The 21,624-nt window shown below is 35.8% G+C and overlaps 1 protein-coding gene across 2 annotated transcripts in view; it reads right to left on the reverse strand.

Annotated features, from left to right (window-relative positions):
- LOC150108440 (ubiquitin carboxyl-terminal hydrolase 15-like) overlaps window positions 1-21,624 on the reverse strand; it is a 337,668-nt gene that overhangs the window by 57,769 nt on the left and 258,275 nt on the right. For both annotated transcript variants that reach the window (XM_090390782.1, XM_090390781.1), the window contains one exon: window positions 5,542-5,810. In XM_090390782.1, the coding sequence (XP_090246908.1) occupies window positions 5,542-5,810 (269 nt within the window). The remainder of the gene's footprint in view (window positions 1-5,541; window positions 5,811-21,624) is intronic.

The following is a 21,624-nucleotide window of genomic DNA, read 5'->3' on the forward strand; positions in this document are numbered from 1 at the left end:
TTGTCAGGATGGCATGAAAAAGGCCTGGATGAAGATCTATGTGGATTGATACAGTAAGACTAATAATATTGGAGTCTTGACAGCTAACAGATTATTTTAGAAGGAAATTGTTGATAAGAAGTTAGTAATGATCTAACTTTATCATGTAGTACTATTGTAACATCCTGTACACCCACCTATCAGGAGCACATATCAGGAGTATGATGATGATTCATTTGTACAATTGTATCATATAACTGTTCTGGTTGGATAAAAATTAACAAAATATGGGTCTGATGATCTCTATTAAAATGTGCCTGTGATTTCAGTTACATTGAAATCTAACCATTTGAAGGGATGAAATTAGGCAAAATGAGGGTTGTATTCCTAGCTCGCTTCCACGTGGTGCACCCTGGGTAATGCTAAATGAGCCAGAGAGTTAAGACCCATCTTAACGATCTCCTGGCTATAGACACATGAAATACAAACTATACAATCACCAAACGGTCCTTTTCAGGACCACAAGAAAAGAAAACTAGGTGCTAATTTCCAGATTTGCCAACTCAACATTGAAGGAATCAGCTTTGCTAAAAGTCAATATCTCAAAAATCCTTTGGGAAAATGATATAGGCATAGCTGTCATTCAAGAGATGCACACAGATAATCAACAACAATTGAAATCTAGAGGAAAAATTGCAGGGTACGATATACTAGGAGCTACACATCACCAAGCTCATGGCTGTGCAACTTACATACGCAAAAATATAGAGAATGCCCATTTAATATCAGCACATATTAATCAGAATATACACACTATCATAGCCAAAATTGAAGATACACACAGTGGTTAACATCTATAAGCCTCCCCTGGTAAAAAGGGCCACCTGAAGTAATTGCCATATTTCCACATCCTACTATTTACATAGGAGATTTTAACAGCCATCACACCATGTGGAATTACAATAATAATGATGGAAATGGTGAAGCATTAACAAACTGGGCTGAGCAAAACAATCTTAGCTTAATATTTGATGCAAGGGACAAAGGCACCTTTAAGGCTACAGCACAGAAGAGGGACTACAACCCAGACACAACAAGACAAGTCGTTGAAGATTTTCCACACAGCTAACATCGCCCAGTATTGGTAGAAGTAGGAATACAAATACCAATAATACGGTCTATTTCACGACCAAGATGGAATTTTAGAAAAGCGAACTGGCAGGATTTTTCACAAGAACTGGATAAAATAGTAAGATCGATACCTCCTGTGAGTGAAAACTACAACATATTTATTGGAGCAGTCATATCAACAGCGAAAAAGTATATTTCAAGGGGTTTCCGAAAGGTATACATACCTGGCTGGAATAAAGACTGTGAAGAGCTATACCAAGTCTATTTAGAATCTGGTGACTGTGACATAGCTGACGAATTACTCCAGAAGCTTGATAATGAGCATAGAGAAAAATGGACAAAAACTACAGAGGGCTTAGATTTTAAAAAATCAAGTAGAAAAGCATGGAGCCTATTAAAGAAGTTAGGTGGAAGTAACCCAATCACCTGTAAAGATCCTTTGGTTACTCCAAATCAAATTACCTGTCGAATAACCTTGCTGTGTAGAGCCCCCTCGAGATCATCAACACACACGGGAAGTTAAATGAACACTCAGAAACTTACGACAAAGTGCAGATGGCAGTTCCCAATTTTCAAGAGAATTTACCACAGACGAAATAACTGAGGCCTTAAAGGAGATGAAAACTGGCAAAGCATCAGGCTTTGATGGTGTTCACCCGGAATTCTTGGTAAACTGCAGAAAAAATGCTCTTCAATGGCTAACAAGATTCTTTTCTCACATTTTAAGGAGAGGAAATCTTCCAACAGCTTTGAAGAGAACCAAAATAATAGCCATATTAAAACCCAACAAGCCTCAAGATCAAGCAGAGAGCTATCGCCTAATTGCACTCCTCAGTTGCTGTTATAAGCTCCTCGAGAGACTCCTCCTTAACAGAACTGGGCCAAAAATATCTGAAGTTATCCCTGTTGGGCAAGCAGGCTTTAGGACTCAAAGTAGTTGTACGGACCAAGTACTAAGCCTTACTACCCATATCGAAGCAGGTTTCCAGAGATGTTTGAAAACCTCTGTTGTGTTTGTTGACCTTACTGTTGTATATGACACGGTATGGAAAGCGGGGATGCTATACAAGCTGATACGTCATACCATGCCAATCCATCATAAGACTTATTGGTAACATGCTTTCTGACAGGTTCTTCCATGTGGTACTGAGAAACAAAATGAGCAAACTAAGAAAGCTGAACAATGGGCTCCCACAGGGTTCAGTATTAGCACCAATCTTGTTCAACTTATATACATCTGATCTACCAACAACCAGGTCAAAATAATTTACTTATGCTGATGACATAGCCCTCGCTATCCAACACAAGAGCATTGAAGTAACTGAAGATATTCTCACAATACTAACACCAAACCTCAATAAGACCGAGGTTAGCTCTTTTCACCTAAATACCAAATTGACAAATAGGAAACTTCAAGTCAGCTTTAACAACCCAATGCTGCAGCACCAAGATTTCCCTAATTATCTGGGTTACCCTGGATAGAATACTATCTTTCAAAAGACATCTGGAGAATCTCTCTTTAAAGATCAGAACCCGTAATAACATCATACAAAAACTGTGTGGTTCTATATGGGGTTCTTCTGCCATTACACTGCGATACTCCATGTTGGCCTTACTCTACTCTGGCAGAATATTGTTCACCAGTATGGCTAAACAGTCCTCATAATCAAGAAAATCGACACGCAAATAAATACCGCGATGAGGACAATAACAGGTTGTCAAATCCACTTACCCTCTACTAGCTTCCAACTTTGAGCAATATTGCACCACCGAACCTGCACAGACAAAATGCTCTGGTAAAATACAAAAAAATAAACAGCAATCCCCCTGTTGCCGATACATGAAGACCTCCCATATATAAATATGAATCACCTTAAATCCCGACGGCCTCCACTAATACTGGCTGAAGAACTAGTAAATAGTAATTTCAATGTTAATTCGAAATGGCTAGAAACTTGGAAAGAAAAATCGCCACCAGACTTAAACAATTATATCCTTCCCAACCAAAATCCAAAAGGGATTGAGCTTCCATGTCATCTATGGAAAAGCCTAAACAGGATACGCACTGGACATGATATCTGCACAGACAGCTTACACAAGTGGGGAAGATCACCTAACCCCAGTACGACTGTGGGGCCATAAACCAAACCATTCGGCACGTTGCGGAGGACTGCAGGATAAGAGCCTACCCCAGCAACCTGAGAGACTTTTTCGAGGCTGATCCTTCAGCTCTTGATTGGCTATCTGAACTTCATTTAAAATTTTAGACTTTAATTTAATTTTTTTTTTTTTAATCTGATATTTGTATATGTGCATTACTTGTATCATTTTTATTGTCTGCACAAATATGTATTTATATATTCTGATGTCACGTGTCTATTATGTCATACGCTAAATAAAATAAATAGCAAAATGATTTTACTTAGAACCAAATACATACAAATTATATGTTATGAACAAAAATAAATAAAATGCTAATAGTGTTAAATTGTGAATGAAACTATGTTGTGTAATTTATTTTTTTTCATTCACATTTAACATTGCTTATTATATATTAATCATGATTTGTATAAAAATTACTTATTATTCCTTAATTAAGGATTACTATTTAATTATTTATTCTAAACTTAACCTACTATTAATTTATTAAATAATAATATGTGTAGAAATTTATGATAACTAAATATATATGTAAAGTAACGAAAAGTGTATTATAAATAATTGTATACGTAATGAAAGAGTTGATTAAGTAGCTCAAATATTCTGTTTATTCTTATTTGCGAAATTTTAATGTTATGTAATCAGGTATGTAAGAGTAGAGCGTTGTGTTACATTAGCGAAATGTTTACGTTCATGCGTTGTCATGGAGATGCATGAAATAAACAAACACGAGTCGAATACAGCGTGACCTTCGGACTGAAAGGGTTGGAAAAGAAATAAGATAAGATTATTAATTAGAGAGAAGAGAGGAAGTTTTTGCGGAGCGGAAAGGAAGGTAGGATACAAGCAAAAGAAGTGGAAGAAAATTATAAGTTCTCTAGGGCAGAAATTCATGAGAATAGTGTTTAGAAGTGAGCCAAAACATAGTGAATCATATACTTAGCTGCAAGTGAAATCAGCTGTGGTTATAGAGGAAAATTGATGTCGTAATCGGATAAATAAAGAACTGGACATTCAATGGGAAATTCTGATTAGTTCCAGTTAATCTTGGATTACGTCTTAATTCTGTGTTGCCCTGAGAAGAATATAATGAATTTATCTAGTTGCAGAAAAGTAAACAAGGAAGGATATCAGTACCATATTGCTGTTGTTTAGAGTAGTGAAGCGCGATTAACAATAGTTCAGTTAAAGCGTTGGAGAATTTTATTTAATGTGTTCCGCTAGCTCAAATGAGTTAATCCATAAGTGTGCTCGCAATAAATTGATGTATTGAAGATTGTATCTGGTAAGAGTAGTCATACATGTTTGTTTATTCTAACATTAACTATAACGTATCTTCGAAGTTCAAGGTCCGAAATAAGATTGCTTGGAATATTGTCTACCTTGATTAGTGCCTGCTGTGAATTTAAACATTAAGTACAACTGATAGATATGTGGAGACTGATCAAATAAGAAGTTTCGTTTTATTAACTTGAGTTAAGAAAGCTTGTGATTTTAAAGCTGTGAATTGTATGTGAAAGTTTAGAACATTGAATTGGCATGAGTGACTTAGCAAGATGTATTAAGTTAATTGTATTGTTTCATTTTAAAGCAGTATTCTTGTATTTGTTATATATATTATATATTAAATGTTTTATTTTGTTAATCTAAATATTGTGTTTGCCTGAATTCCTTTTTATTGCACCGTTCATAAATATTTGAATCTTGCGGAAACCCCAAGTGGAATAGTAAATAATTCGGCCTAAACTAATGAGAAGACTGCTAACTTAATTAAGAATTGATCCTACTATTTTATATAGACTAATCTAAAAATAGGGTGGCGCAGTATAATTATAAATTTCTCTACTTTTGGATCGGTGATCAATTGCGATTAAGTGTTATATTGATAAGAGTGACTTGAACCAAGATGGCGGATTTAGAACATTACATGAAAATAGAACGTCACGACAATAGTACACCCAAGCTAACATGGATTTAAATATAAGAATGCTTTGCAAAACATCTTGTTATGATTGTCCTGGAAGATTTCAATACTTGTTTTCATATTTGTGCATTGAATTTGGATAGCATTTTCAGGAATGCAATCTCTTCAAACAGAAAATTCCAATATTGTATGTAATTAAAACAAAAAAATGCTAATTTATTTTATTATTATTTTTTTGTTAAACATTTATTTTAATTTAAATATTAAACTTCTATGTCAGGGATAACGGACATAATTGTTTAAAAAAAAAAAATTAAAATAAAAACAGCAAAAACATGATTACTTACTATGCAGGGAAATCTACTAGAGTATCTAGTTTGTCTCTCCAGTATCGATTATATGAAAAGCGTTTTAGGTGGATAATGAGAATTTGAGACAAAGACCAAAGATCAAATTTTTTTGTAGCTTGTTGGTGTTTTTCACAAGCAGGACAGTACCACGGATCATCAACCCCTAATTTTTCTGTTGTTGTGAATAGTTCTAAGCATTCACTGAGTTGTATAACTTGTTTCTTCTGAGACAGACGCATACTGACAGATTCATGAACATCATGCTCCTAAAAGAAGATAATAAAAAATTAAAAATTAGTTTAACAAAGTAAATTTTTTCAAACAGAAAAATACTTGTTAGAAAAAATATAACAATTAGAGAACATCCATCAGAATAGTAAGAGATATCCTTAATAAGACAACAAATCAACTAACGTTCATTCGTATATGATTGCTCAGCGAAACTAGACTTTTTATTTTGTTTGTTCGTTTGAAATTTATCTCCTTCAATATGTTGAAGTCAGGAAGTTTTTTGCATGTTTATTGTGCTGACAGGACTTCTCATTATCGTTTGTGTGCCGCTTCCGTGTTGTATGGATTGGCTTGAACTGATGCGAAGTTTACATACCATGTTAGTTGCAATCCTTTCAGTAGAATTTTATTGCTGCTTGTTTGTGTGCCACTCGCATGTTGGACTGGTGGGCAGCCTCACTGACACAAAGTTTATGCAGCATATTTGTTGCAACTCATCAGGTACTGCCATTTTTATCCCAGTTGTCTCTAATTGCACTATTTGTTGACAAATATATTACACAGACTGCAAATGTCTCTGTACCATATTCAGTGATACAATAAAACAACTTGTTTTTCTTGCATCTGCAGTATAAGTGATTTATATTTTGCAACCAAATCCCTTTCCATCTAATCATAAGTTTTTTTTTTTTTTTTTTAAATTATGTCCATCATAAATCTACTCTATAATATATGTATGTAAAGAAGATAAAGTTGATCTTGAAAGAAAATTGGAAGATTGTCAAAATTCGAGGAGAAGCAGCCTACCAGTCTGGAACTTGGGGGATTGGGTGCTGTAGGTGTCGGGGGGGGGGGACTCCCCCCTAGTACAAATATGAAAGTCTAGAGTTTATAGGATCACGTATCTTCATTTCACCCCCAGATACTTATAACACAAGTGCACATATAATATCACAGATTTAAGTTATTCATAACCCATTTTACCATACTGAAAGTCTTTTTATTCACATCAATTCTTTCTCTTCCTTATATCTGGTTATAACTGCCAGTCTGGTTGGCTGAATTGTTGGATATTGGCTCTCCAGCCAAAAGGCTGCGGGTTCGAATCCTGCCGTTGACATGGATGTTTGTGATTGTCTGTGAAAACACTAGTGGTAGTGGGCAGTGGATGGCATTGGTGAAGATGATGTGGTTCGCTGTAGTTGGTGAAGACAGAGTTGTAGTGTAGGTGCCCTCCCTCGATGAGTAATTGGACTCCTCGGAGGTGTAACATAATAATCAAATATATCGTTCTCTTTAATTAATGTTTTTTAATATATTCTGAAAAGACCATTCCTTTTCATCTATCCCCACTTCTCAATGCACGATTAGTTACATTTGATGAAACTGTTATGAAAAGCAGTGCATTCAAAGACATGCAGGAACGAAATTGACAGTAATTTCTCTCACTTTGCCAGATAGGTTCATGAAGAGCAAGCTGCTACTACTACTACTACACTGACCTGAACGTGTTAAAGATGAATGATTAACCTTGCCATATATTGAGAAACTCGTGTTATCATTCTCAATATTTCAAAGACATATGATTGTGTCTGGCACCGAGGCCACCTGAACAAGCTGCCATTTTATGCCTTCCCTCCCACACTCTGTGATAGGATTGCCAGCTTCCTCACTGGTCATTCATTGTGTCATGATGGACGGCTTCCTGTCATCAGATTTCTCCAATGCTGGAGTGCTCCAGGGATCTGTGCTCTCACCAACGCTCTTCCTCCTTTACATCAATGACCTCCTTTCTCTGACTTTGAATCCTATTTACAGCTTCATCGATGACAGTACTCTTCATTCCTCTTCCTCATTCGATAAATCCTGCGGTACTCTAATGTCAGACGCTTCAAGTTCTTCTATAACCAATGAACCATAACCTTGAACGCTGGCCTCCTCAAAATCCTAAAATGAGCTGAAGACAACTTAGTTAATTGCAATGCCAAAATAACTCGTCTACCTTATTATCCACAAGAAAAATCCTACCTCATTCCCTCTCACTTTTGACAATCTTCCAATTTTCTTTCAAGATCAGCTTTATCTTCTTGGGTTGAATGTCACATCCAGTTTATCCTTGCACAAACATATTACATAGCCTTCTTAGCCTCTAAAAAAGCTCGGTGTTCTTTTTTCCATTCTAAACATTACTTCTCTTCGTCTCAACTCCTAACACTTTTATTAAGTCCCAGATCTGACCAACTTTGGAGTACTGTTTCATATTTGGGATGGAGCACTCAAGATCTCCCTGAGAATTCTTGATATTCAGAAGAGGATGATCCACTTAATATGAACCTTCCCTTACAGAACTCCATTCAGTCACTCTATCATAGGTGCTCTGTTTCAGTGATATGCCTTTTCTATACATCTTTCATGGGCATTGCTCCTCTGAATTGGCTGCTACAGTTCCTCCACTTTCTATTAACCATGTAAGAACTAGAGCAGCCACTGGCCAATGCCCATATACCATCACACCAAACTAACTTCCAATCAGCTTCCTTCATTCCATCCACCTCTATTCTTTGGAACGATTTCTCCCATTTTGTTTTTCCCACTGAGTATAACCTTCCACTCTTTAAGAAACATATCAACAGGCTAAATTTTTTTCCTTAATTGCATGCCTGTAAAATTCGATGTGGTGAAATTTTATAAAAAGTTTTCCGACATCGATTTTTACAGAGGTCATAAATCATGTGGAAAGAACAAAATTATAAATTACTGTATTTTAAAGGAGAAGTGCTGGTTGTAAACTTGTTAAGCTAACTAACAAAAAGAATGATATAGAAATTGTTCACAAATTATAAAAAAATATTGTAAAGGTTAAAATTGTGCATTATGTTGGTTTGATGTAACAGAATGTTAAAAATAATTCTTTAAGTTAAGGAGATTAGACCGGATTATGTTGGCGACTTAAAAGTAAACAAAAGTATTGAAGGTCATTCAGATATAGAGATTGTTGCCGCCAACTCTGAAGGTCAAAACAACAGTCACGTAAGTTATTTATGGAAGATTCGGGGATCTCCGACACTAAAAAAAACAAGGAGCTTTCTGAATCACATAAAAGAGGCCTTGAGAACCTAGAGGGGGGCAGCTGGCTGTTCGGAAGTTTAGGCTAAAGGCTGTTCTAGGAGTTCGAGTTTGTTCATCTTGCGGAAGTAGAAACCCCCAGGAGAGGAAGGTCGTTCTATGGAGATGTATTTAAAGTAGTAGAATGTGCCATGTGCGACCAGATATGCAGCGTCGACAGTAGATCCAAAATCTGACGGTGAGCTATGCTACAGATCCCAGATGAGGACTACCCTAGGATAACTGCCAAAAGCAAATGCTAGGATATAGGACCGAAGAAAAGTAGTCAGCAGGACTACCAAAAGTCATCCAGACTGGTAGGGCTGAATTTGTGAGTAGATTTTAATAGGTTAACGCTGATATTGTGAACAAGAATTGTATGTCCGTTGAACGTAGCCTTGTTAATTACTATAAGAAGTAATTGAGGCTGAAAGTTAGCTAGTATAATTATTGAGAAGAGTATTAGTCAATGATATTGATTGTAACAGCTAGTAATTATCTAGAGTTCGTAAAGCAAGTTATTCTAGCATTGTGAATTGCTGGTCTATACTGTAAGGTTACGATTTTTAAGTTTAAAGCAGGAATTAGAGAGAATTTGTTTAATATTGTATTGTGCTTAAAGTAAAATAAACATGTTTTGTTTAAAACTATCGCCTAATTTTTGACCAATGCACTGTCTCACAAAAATAACCAAACGTGTGCTTAAATCAGAGAAATTGCCACGACTGACTATTTAAGGTATTATTTTTATCATTTTATAGGTGTTATAACTATTCTTCCTGTGCCATAACTTTAATTCAGGGTAGTGCAGTCGGGGAAAAAAAAAAATTTTTTTTCCCTGAATTATATCGTGTGGGAAATAGTTAACACTGTATCCGTGAATTGCCTATTCTAGAGGTCTTTTCACCAACAGTGCTAACACTTGTAGGTAGTATAAAGGATTACAAGTGAGGACCTAATCAATCGGCTTAAGATAAAACAAGGTAAAGAAGATTTAACAGAATAGAAGTAAAGTACACATAGGAAAGAGAAAGAAAATAATTGAATATCAAGATATTATAAATTTACGACAGTTCAACACAAAATTAATATAAAAGTAAATAAAATAATAATTAACATCCTAAAATTATTACATGTCCACACATGGCACTGTAGTGTTATAGGTTTTTGGACCTTTCATGTGTGGGGCCCCATTATAAACAAAAAAATAAATTAAAATATAAAAAATAAATATAATAATAATGTATATATATCTTTACCAAAGAAAATGTTGAATAAACATTAATCAATATTTTGCTTTAGAGTTCAAAAGACTCAAAATGGACTGCCATGCTGAGACAATTGAGCAATCTGCAAAAAATTCTTACAATGTTTAATGTTCCAAATTTAAAGGATAATAACAAAAACTACACTGTAAACTAATATTAAAAAAACTGTTTGAAATAACAAAAGCTGAATGCAGATTTCAAGAATATTAGCCTAGTTTTTCAGAAAGGTGAAAGGCTGAGAATTAAAAATAAAACATCCTGACAAATAATAGACTAATTTGGAGGAAAAATGTCAATAGGCAGTTATTAATAATGCTAACTCTTAACGATGTACTAATACAATGTCCTGCATGCCCCTTAGAGAGAAAATATCTAGAATATGATGATAAAAAAATAAATCGAGATTGCTACCGCCAGTTTTCGGAGGTAGCAATTCTTCTTTTCATCCATGTTATTCTTCTTTTTATGAAAGAAGAATAACATGGATGAAAACGAGAACATAATTTGTTAAATACAGCAATATCTTGCATAATGCACTTTAAAACAGCAGGTGATTCACTAAAACATGACTTGGAATCAGTGTGATATGCAGAATTTACATTGTGATTTTACAGAAAGGCAATTACACTGATTACATTTTACATTAACAGTTATCATTTCAGCAAAGCGGCAATGTATTACAAAATTTAAGCAGAATGCTTTGCGAGCAATTCAAAATGTTCTCAAACATTCTGGTTCACATTTACTGCACCAGAATACATAGCCAACAGTACAGTATTGCGGCAGCAATTCTGTATGGCTGCTTTAGAAATTTTCTATGTGTAACTTATTTTGAGAAAGAAAAGGAAATGTGAAGGACTTAAGAAACATAAATGGTTAACAACAGAACAAAAACTTATAAGGTATTACGAAGATTGTGCATTGGCTAAAACTGCATGTGACAAAGGAATTACTGAATCATCGGTATAGGCCACTGGTAAGAAGAAGGATCAGTACAGGCCACGGAATGACCACAGCATCTTATATGTTAAAAATGATCACAAGACTCGGAAGCTTTAATGTGTAACATGGAATATCTTTTAACAATATGGACTGAGGACTGCAACCAGAAGAGAATTTTGTTAAATCAAATGAGCATTCAAACCAAAGCAATGCATTTTTATGATGCATTAAAAGATAAAGGAGAAAAAAAAATGAGAAGGAGAACTAATGAAACATTCCCAGCAAGCTATGGTTGGTTCTTTTGTTTTAAAAGCATGAAGAATTTCATAGTCTATAAGATTTTTCAATGAATTTAAGAAAGTTGGTAAAGAAGGCAGTTATAAGGATTAAAATTTTCAAGGTAGGTGAAACTGAATTGTTTAAGAAATTAAAAAAAAAAATTATTTTTTAAATTTATTATTTCTAAATTATATGAAGTATAGATTGCAAATTTATTATTTATGATCTCTACTAGTTTTGTCTGCATTAAATTTCAGGCAACTCCAGTGAGTCAAGGACTATTCAAGGGAGGCATATCACCCACACTAGCTTTCATACCTTTTCTTAAGCTCATTCACATTAGATGCATCACCACTTCAAAAGGCAAAGTGTTTCACTCACCTGCTCTGAGAGAGAAAAATTTAGCTCGTCCCTTTCTTAACTGCACACAAACCTAACATCCATGGATGTCATGGAATTTTGGTATCAAGTTTAATGCCACTTTCCTTCATAAGGTGACCATATAGATTATGAATAACAGTGGAGATAGTGTGTACTCTTGTCTGACACCTGATGTTACATCAAACCTATCATAATGTCCTGTTTACACCATATAATTCAGTGTGTTAAACACCTTGTCATATGCAAGATCTATAGAGCCTCCGTAGCTCAGTCGGTACAGACGAAGCCCTTTGGTCGGAAAGACCAGGGTTCGATTCCCACCCAAGACAAGAGGAACCTTTATCTGGTCTCTTTCAAGTTAGCCAGTCTCATACAGAGGTAAGGGGCAGGGGTTTCACCTGGAAACTCGGGTTTTTCGTCTCCCAGAACAGACTAACCGGCCCCGTGAACACACACGGATTACAGTCAGGAATACTTAAGACCCAGTCATAGGCCTGATTCGTCAGATATGCTTTCCTGAGCCCAGATAAAAATGGGGGGGGGGATTGAGATGGTGCCATACTTCCCTGTAAAAAAAGGTCACAGCTGTTGTATCAGCATATGTTAAAATAAAATAAATTCAGATCTATAAAATTTACAGAACCTTCTTATATTCCTATGGTTTCTCAACCATTTATCTTAAAATCTGAACCTCACAACCTTTATTTATATTATTTAAGATAAAGGGGATGTGGAAGGAATACTGTGTGCATAACGATGAGTCAGTCATGAAAATTATAAGGCACAGACCATTAAGAGTTACAAGTATTGTATGAAAAGCTAAGTCTGTGTATGTAAAGAAACTGGCTCTGCAAGCTAACAACAACCCAAAAGAATTCTATTGCTATGTTGCAAGTAAAAGAAACAATAAATGTGAAAGAATAACCTCATAAATGCAGATGGTATGTGGCTGCAGATGCAGAAGATGCTATATTAATGAGCACCCATTTTGCTAAGAGCTGTCAACATGGTAAATGAAACATGGAGCTCAGTGCAACTTCTTCAGTGGAAGAAGAAACTCAAGAACATGAAGAGGAGGTGAGGATACTGGTGATGCTGCATAAATTGAATAAGAATTTAGTACTATTGCCATACTGATGGGATATAAATACAGATTTAAAAGAATGTTCAGCTTAAATGGCTGTGCCTTTTACCAGACTGTACAATTTGAGTCTAAGAACAGGAAAGATTCCACTGGTGCTGAAAGACTATGACAATTCCATTGCATAAGGGATTGTATGAAGATTTTGGAAAAGTTGGTAAGAGCTTGCATACATAAATGGGTTGACAGAGAATCTATACTTTGTATAGGGCAATATAGGTTTATCAAGGGAAGGTCATGTTTGAGCAACTTGCTCATTTTATAATAATGTTACAGCTAAGTTAGGCAAGGTGAATGGATATAACATGAAAAGCTGCTACATAACTTGGAGAATATATATGATTGGTTTATATGGCTATTAGATAGCAGATAAGAGAACTGCTGACTGACATATCAAAAAGTGATGTATGGAGGGTGCAAGACTTAAGGTAATGAGCAAGCATATCCTAAAAATTAATTCTTGGTTATTCAAAACTTTACATTAATGACCAAGAAGGATTTTACAGGAGACATACGAGGGTGGCTGAAAAGTTCTCAGCCTCGATCATAGATAGCAACACTATCGGCATGATTCCCCCCCCCCCCCAAGTTTATACATCTTTCATAAGCATCCATGTGAAATTGCAAGTCATTCTATCAAGTAGTTTGTTTTATACAGCTGTCTGAAGCAAAAGTGTTATTTGTATCTTTTGAAATGGATAAAATTGAGTCTCGTGAGGTTATAAAATTCTTTGTAAAAGAAGGTTTAATGCCAAAAGAAATTCATTCGAAGTTCATAAAAGTTTATGGGCACTCTTCTCCTTCGTTTTCGACAATTAAGAAATGGGCTACCGAGTTTAAACGTGGCCATACCAGCTTTGAAGATGATCCAAGTGAAGGACGTCCAAAAAGTGTAACAACAACAGAAAGCATTGATCAAGTGCACAATATGGTATTGGATGACTGGCGAGTCAAAGTGCGTTAAATTTGCTGAGACTATAGGCATTTCAAAAGAATGTGTAGGATATATTTTGCATGAAGAATTGCATGTGAAAAAGCTTTACGCAAGATGGGTGCCGCGCTTGCTCACAGCCCATCAAAAATGCACTCGCATGAAAATATCTGAACAGTGCTTGGAGCGTTTTAACAAGAATAAAACTGATTTTGTGCATCAATTTATTACTATGAATGAGATTTAGATTCACCATTATACACCAGAATCCAAACAGAAGTGAAGCCAGTTGTTCAGCACCAAAGACAAAGTCGGTTCCATCAGTAGGAAAGGTTATGGCATCAGTGTTTTGGGATGCTAAAGGCATTTTGTTTATTAATTATCTTGAAAAGGGTAAAACAATAACTGGGGAATATTATTCCGATCTTTTAACCAGACTAAATGAAAAAATTTGTGAGAAAAGACCTTGTTGAAGAAAAAAATCATCTTTCATCAGGACAATGCACCACAAAGGTGTTTTGGCAATGGGAAAATTAAGGGATCTGCACTATGGATTGTTGGAACATCCACCCCATTCCCCAGATTTGGCTCCTTCAAACTAAAACTCTTCCTCGCTTTTCTTCGAATTGATTGCAGCTGTAGAGGGGTATTTTGCAGATCTTACTGAGAACCACTACAGGGACAGGATAATGGTGCTGGAGCATTGCTGGAATAAATGTATGTCTTAAAGGAGATTATGTTGAAAAATAAAAATAATTTTGAAATTATAAATTCGTTTTTTCATTGTTAGGCCAAGAACTTTTCAGATCACCCTCATACAACCGTTTACTGATGATGCAAAGAGAGGAGGTAATCAGGAATGCAAATGACATGCAGCATTTGCAGAATGATCTGAACAGGCTGGAATTGTAGGCATGGGGAAAATAGATGTCAGCTCAACAAATGTTAGTAAATGTAGTTATGTGCTTTGGTGTGATGAGATATCAATCAGAAACTGATCAGGCTAGGAATCTTGAAGGTTTAGTTCACTGGAAGAAGTTCAAGGGCCATTCAAGGATAATTGCAATGCTAAAACAAAGATTGACATGTAAGGAAAAGGAAGTTGTTTTACATCTTTGCGAGGCCTTGATATGACCTCACCTAGACTACGGTAAGCAGGTCTGGTATCTTCTGTTTCATATTATAATAATCAGCTAATGCAAATACAATGGACAGTGTGCAAACAAGATCATCAGAAATGTGTAACACAGGCTACAAGGACAGACTGAGAATCTGTTGACTGCAGAAACTAACAAACAGGAGAAAGAGATACATTTTGATAGGACCTACAAACTGCCAAAAGGGTCATAGAGGATACCAGTAGATGAATTTTTCATTTCATGGAGGGTGGGGAAAAGACTAGAGTATCCACAGAAGCTGAGAACGAACTGAATGCAGTCACGAACGGGCAGAGCAAGATTTTCCTCTCATAAAGCAGAGCATGATTGAAATAGCTTGCTTTTGGAGATAGTGTGTGCAGAAAGAGCAAATGAATTCAAGAGAACACCAAGCCACTAGCAATACATAAGATAGTGTTCAGAAATAAAACACTTAATCAAAGATTGGATGTCACAGATATGAGATTTCTGAGAAAGTTAGGGGAATGAACAGATCTCATCAATGGCAGTATCATATTAAAAATGAGAATATCAGGAAAGAACTTAGCATTGTAAGCATTCAGGAATATGTTAGCAGAACTAACTCAGGTGGTATGGTCACTTAAACATAATGGAAGAAGAGAAAGGTTAGCAAAACAAAACTTCTTTGCCAGGAGGGCAGGAAAAAGACAGAGGAAGACTAAGATTTACATGGATTGATATGGTAAAAAGTGATTTGGAAGACAGAAGTATAAGATCTGATAATATTGGAGTCTTGACAGATAACAGATTAATTGGAGGAAAATTATCAGCATGAAATTAGTAATGTCAATAACTGAAATGTTAAAATACAAAATCTGAAGAAAGTGTGCTTTGACTAAGCCAGAATGTGGAAAAGTTGAGTGCAAAGAAAGAAATTCATGGTGAACACAGGAGAGTAAAGAAACATTCAATGAAAGGTACAAATCAAAATGTTCCCATAATGGACTGATTCCATGGACTATGGATTTAGTCTCCTATCCAATTTTACACAATTTTGGATACAAGTCATGGAAAGGCTTAGAGAAACTATATGATCACACTTGGCATTTCCAAGACGATTAGGTCTGGTGCAGATGCCTGTTTGCCAAACTATTATCGTACGATCTGTTCTTTACGCTTTGCAATTAGGGTTGCCAGATGATTCTCTCTCTTTTGGCATTCACTATGTCACAATAGGCAGTTTTTTCTCCCCATCACAATCTGCAAAACTTTCCTCAGAATTTCACATGAATGCCATAAGTACTTGAGGGCTCTGTAACTCCATCCATTTCATACTCCTGTATATAAATGACCTCTTCTTGATCTCCAATCTTATCCATATTACAGTAAATGCCACTAGAATTTACTGATGACAGAAAACTCAATTCCTCTTCTTAATTTAAGAAACTTCATAGTGTACAATCATTCAAAGTTTCACGATATCTTCCATAACAATGTCTCAACTGTGATTTCTTTGCTATTCCTCGGTGAAAAGACATGGACAATATTAAAGGAAGCAGAAGATAAAATCAAAGCTTTTGAGATGTGAATTTTAAGAGGAATTATGAAGGTATCAGACTCAGAAGAAAATGAATGCAGAAGTTCTACAAATGATGGGATAAAAACAGAAGTCTTCTTTTAGACTATCAAAAGAAGAAAGGCCAAATACTTCGTAACCCAGTGAAAACTTCAATGTTATCAAAATGCCATCTTGTCTTATTTCTGGTTAGAAACTCTCACTTTGCTCTCCCTCTCATCTCATCTTCCTTTTAACCTCTTTTACCTCGCGATGTCGAGGGGTTGTTAATCATCGGACCTCAAACTATTCACAGGATAAGGTGGTCACCTCTACGCCCTGGTGTATCCTATGTCTGTAGTGTTGAGTTCTCAAGGCCGGTTTGCCTGCTTTGTGGGATGAAAAACCCTACTGTCCATGCCCAAGACCGGCTAACTTGGCTATGGTTGAGGAAGATCCTTTAGCTCCTCATGTCACTGACGGGAATCGAACCTAGGACACTCATTCCCCAGGCATATGGTTGCGAAGCGCACAGCCACTAGGCTAACCGCATGGACTTGCTCTCACCTTACCTCTGGTAAATTATAGATCTCCAAAGATCAGATTTCTCTTATTGGGATAACTTATAACAGTATCGTTTCCAAATACAAACATATTACAGCCATAGCCTCCACAACCTTCCAAAAAGCTGTGTTTTCTACTCAAGACACTACTTTTCACCTGTTCAAAGTGCCAACATATGTAAATCCCCAAACCTCCCAATATTGGAGTACTATTCATACATCATTTGGTGCAAGAAAAATTTTCCAAAAAATACTCAATGCTATCCAGAAGTGGCCAATCCAGTTAAATAATTATCTTTTCATAAATTAACTTCGATCATTCTTTTCAGCTTTATGTACCTCTTTCATAGACCTTTTCATGGACTACTTTGCTGCTTTCTTCTAAGCAGCTGCTAGTCGGCAGCCATGTCTTGTCCAGCTTCAATCCTACCAAACCAACATTTCCTCCTCATCTTCCATTCCATCTACTTCTATTCTTTGAAATGTCTTCATTACACTGTTTTCCCCCAAGACATATGTAATTGGTGATAGCATTCCATCCTACCTCAAATCAGATTCCACTTCCTTTGTTGCAACTGCAATTTATAACTTATGTATAACCTATATGTTGCACTGTATAATGTTAAATTTATACAGTGCAACATAATATGACTAAAATTGATCTCTAACTTTGTAGTGTTTTCTCCCACTACGATCATATCAGTAGAGTTAATGGTTGATTATTAGTAATACTCTGCATACTATAGGATAGCTTGTTTCCTTGTGCATATGTACATGTGCACTCCAGATGTTGATAATTATTTGGTTTATATTAAATAAATTACTTTAACATGGTAATAGTATCCATAATAGTTTCCATGGTAGAAACTATTCAATATCCATTGAATAGTTTCTACCATGGGAATTAGGATATATTATATTTTCATGATGTCTGGACTGTTTGTCATAAGTTATGACAAAATGTTTGTCATAACTGCAATTTTGAAGGGAACATTGGTTTCCACCAATGTTCCCTTCAAAATTGTTTTAAGCCTTTCTCAAAGCATGCTCAAGAAACTGGTATGAAAAACTCTAATCATACAGAATTCACTGCAAATGCCTTCTAAGAGACTGCACAAAACATTGGAATATCATCTATTCCAACTGCCCTTCCATATTACACCTTTCTAATAGTTTTTTTTTACTTCCAGCACTGAAATATACTCATGACTATATTTCTCTTAGATATTTTCATCAAAGCTGTTACTGACTTCATTTAATAACTGCATCTAGAAAATTTTATTTTCAGTATATCTCATTTATGATTTGCTAGTTCCTTTTTGTAGTACACTACTATTTCTTAGCAGCCTCTGAAGAATTATCTCCTGTCTTTCATTGTTATATGGTGATCAGTATTCATTATGCTAAAATTATGGATACTATTACCATGTTAAAGTAATTTATTTAATATAAACAAAATAATTATCAACATCTGGAGTGCACATGTACATATGCACAAGGAAACAAGCTATCCTATAGTATGCAAAGTATTACTAATAATCAACCATTAACTTTACTGATATGAAAGTAGTGAGAGAAAACACTACAAAGCTAGAGATCAATTTTAGTTATATTATAACTTTAAAACTACTGGAATACACTGGCAGCATTAATGGTGGTCTACCATTACAATATTTAAAATAAGGACTGAGATAACAATTGTCAAATTATTCCAGAAGACAATCATTGAGGGGTGCTTAAGGGTCAAAGCTGTATAACTGAGAGGAGACCTCCACATAGCCTTTAAAGTAATGCGGACAACCGACCAGGGCTTCTGACCTAATGTCCAATCCTCACCTTCTCGTGGTGCACCCTGTTGGGTATCTACTTGGATACTGAACGGACGAGGATGGACTGGCAATTTGGGATTTAGCCGACCAAATTGTATTCTTATTGGTTAAACCAAAATATAGAATGATGGTACAACATGACAAAATTTCATGCCGGATGGGGCGTCGCCCAGTTAAACAAGGCCCCCATTGTTTTCGTCAAGGAACCAGGGCAAACAGCGAAAAGTCAGCTACTGGAACAAATCTGAAAATAAACCCCAACTCAACATCACCAGAGTTAAAGATCAGTACTATCAATGTAAGAAGCCTGAATGGCAAAGAAACGGAGCTAGCTGAGGAATTAGATAAGTACCAGATCGACATAATAGGGGTGACTGAAACAAAAAAGACCAAAACTAGTGAGATCTTTCTGAGCAATAAATACAAAATGTTATATTCAGGCAATGACAATCAAGGAAAAGAAGGAGTAGCCATAGTATTCAACACAAAATACGAGGCTAATCTTCTTGAATGGCAGGCAGTCTCAAGTAGAGTAATGTGGGCAAATATGAGAATGGGGAACTGGACATTGAGACTTATTTGTGCCTATGGTCCCACAGAAGGTTCTACTAAGGTAGAAGTGGAGGAATTTTTTGAGGCTTTAGAAAAAGCAACTGACACAATGAAAAATGAAAAGTTGGTCCTTGTTGGGGAACTAAATAGCAGAGTAGGAAATGATTGTGAGACATACAAAAATATTTTGGGAAAATTTGGAGAAAAGAGCAAAGCTAATAATAATGGCAAATATCTGTTGGATTTCTGCTCAGGACATGGACTGGTTATTACTAACACCATGTTCCAACATAAAAATGTGCACAAATTCACATGGAGAGAAGAGGCTGGGAATAAGAAAAGTCTCATTGACTATGTTATTGTTGATAGTGATGTTTTCTCCCTGGTGCAGGACACCAGAGTGTACAGAGGATTTGAAATTGGAAGTGATCACTATCTAGTCTTGAGCAGGATAAAATTGAATTTCATATTGAAAAGAATAACATGTAAGAAAGTTTTAAAGCGAATAAAAGTCGAGCAGCTCTCAGATGTGAACTGCAGACTAAAATACACAAAGATTATTGAAGAAAAAATGAAAGAGTTTGAGAACAGGAATCAAACCTTGGAGATTCATTGGCAAACTCTGAAGAAAACATTGATTGATTCTGCCAGAGAGGCATGTGGTGAGGTTGTTTGTAAGGATAAAAAAAATCAGAACTCCCTGGTGGACACAGGAAGTTAAAGAGGCAGTGAAGGAAAAGAAGAAAGCATACCAAAAGTTCCTGTCAAATAAGTCAGCTTGTGCTCTTAAAGAATATAGAGACAAATGCAAGAATGCTAAACACTGTGTAAAACTAGCTAAACAAAAGTCATGGGAGGACTTTGGCAAGAATATAGAAAATAAATATCAAGAAGGTGGCAAAATATTCTGGAGGTTGTTGAAGAAGCTTAGGAATGGAGGAAAGAGTGCTGTAAAAGGAGTTAGAGATGATAAAGGTGACATGAAAACAGGAGAAAAAGATATCCTTCAAGTATGGAGTAATTACTTTGAAAAACTGCTAAATGAAACAAGCAGTGATGACAGGACAGTGGTAAAAAACACTGACCAGGCATGCAGTCAGGAATACATATCCATACTTGAAGTAGAAAAAGCCATCAAAGGCTTGAAATGTGGAAAGGCAGCAGGAGTAGATGATATTCGACCAGAAATGCTGAAGTATGGTGGTATAAGAGTCTTACAGTGGCTGCACTGCATAGTTCAGAAAGCCTGGGCAGAGGGACGAATTCCCGATGATTGGAGTAGAGCTCTCATAGTACCCATATATAAAAAGGGAAATAAAATTGCATGTGAGAATTACAGAGGTATTTCCCTACTGAGTGTTCCTGGTAAGATCTATGCAAGTATACTTGAGAAACGGTTGAGAAGAATTGTGGAAGAAAAGCTTGGTGAAGAACAAGCTGGATTCAGGCCAAATAGAGGCTGTCAGGATCAGATCTTCACTTTACGACAAATAGTAGAGAAAGCATGGGAATATAACAAAGATCTGTATTTAAGTTTTGTTGATCTGGAAAAGGCATATGACAAGGTGCCAAGAGAGAAGCTATTCAATACGCTGCAGTTATATGGTGTGAATGGGGCATTATATCAAGCAATACTTAGTCTTTATTTGAGTTGTAAGTCAGCAGTTAGAATTGAAGTAAGTACAGGAAGATGGTTTAATGTCAAATCTGGTGTGAGACAAGGATGTACATTATCCCCTCTGTTATTCATTATCTATATGGATCATATTATGAAGGAAAGTGGTATTAAACATGATATCAAAATTGGAGATGTTAATGTCAGCTCTTTGCTTTATGCAGATGATGTTATACTTCTAAATAAATCTGCTACAAGTCTGCAAGATTCTCTGACTAAATTGAATAGCTGTTGTAATAGGTATGAAGGTCAGCAATAAAAAGACAAAGACAATGAAAATAGGCAGAATCATTGAAAATGTCAACTGTGTTGTGAATGGAGAACCTGTGGAACAAGTAAAACATTTCAGCTATTTAGGCACGATTTTTACTGAAGATGGTAAATTAAATATAGAAATAGACAACAAAATCAGCAAAGCTGGTATGGTGGGAAGTCAATTGAATAAATTCATATGGAATAAGAGAGAAATTAGTCGGAACACTAAATTAGTGTATACAAGACAGTGTTCAA

The sequence above is a fragment of the Typopeltis vanoorti genome, chromosome 3 (assembly GCF_054136105.1).
Source record: "Typopeltis vanoorti isolate ZY-2024b chromosome 3, IOZ_Tvanoo_1.0, whole genome shotgun sequence".
NCBI classification, from domain to species: domain Eukaryota; kingdom Metazoa; phylum Arthropoda; class Arachnida; order Uropygi; family Thelyphonidae; genus Typopeltis; species Typopeltis vanoorti.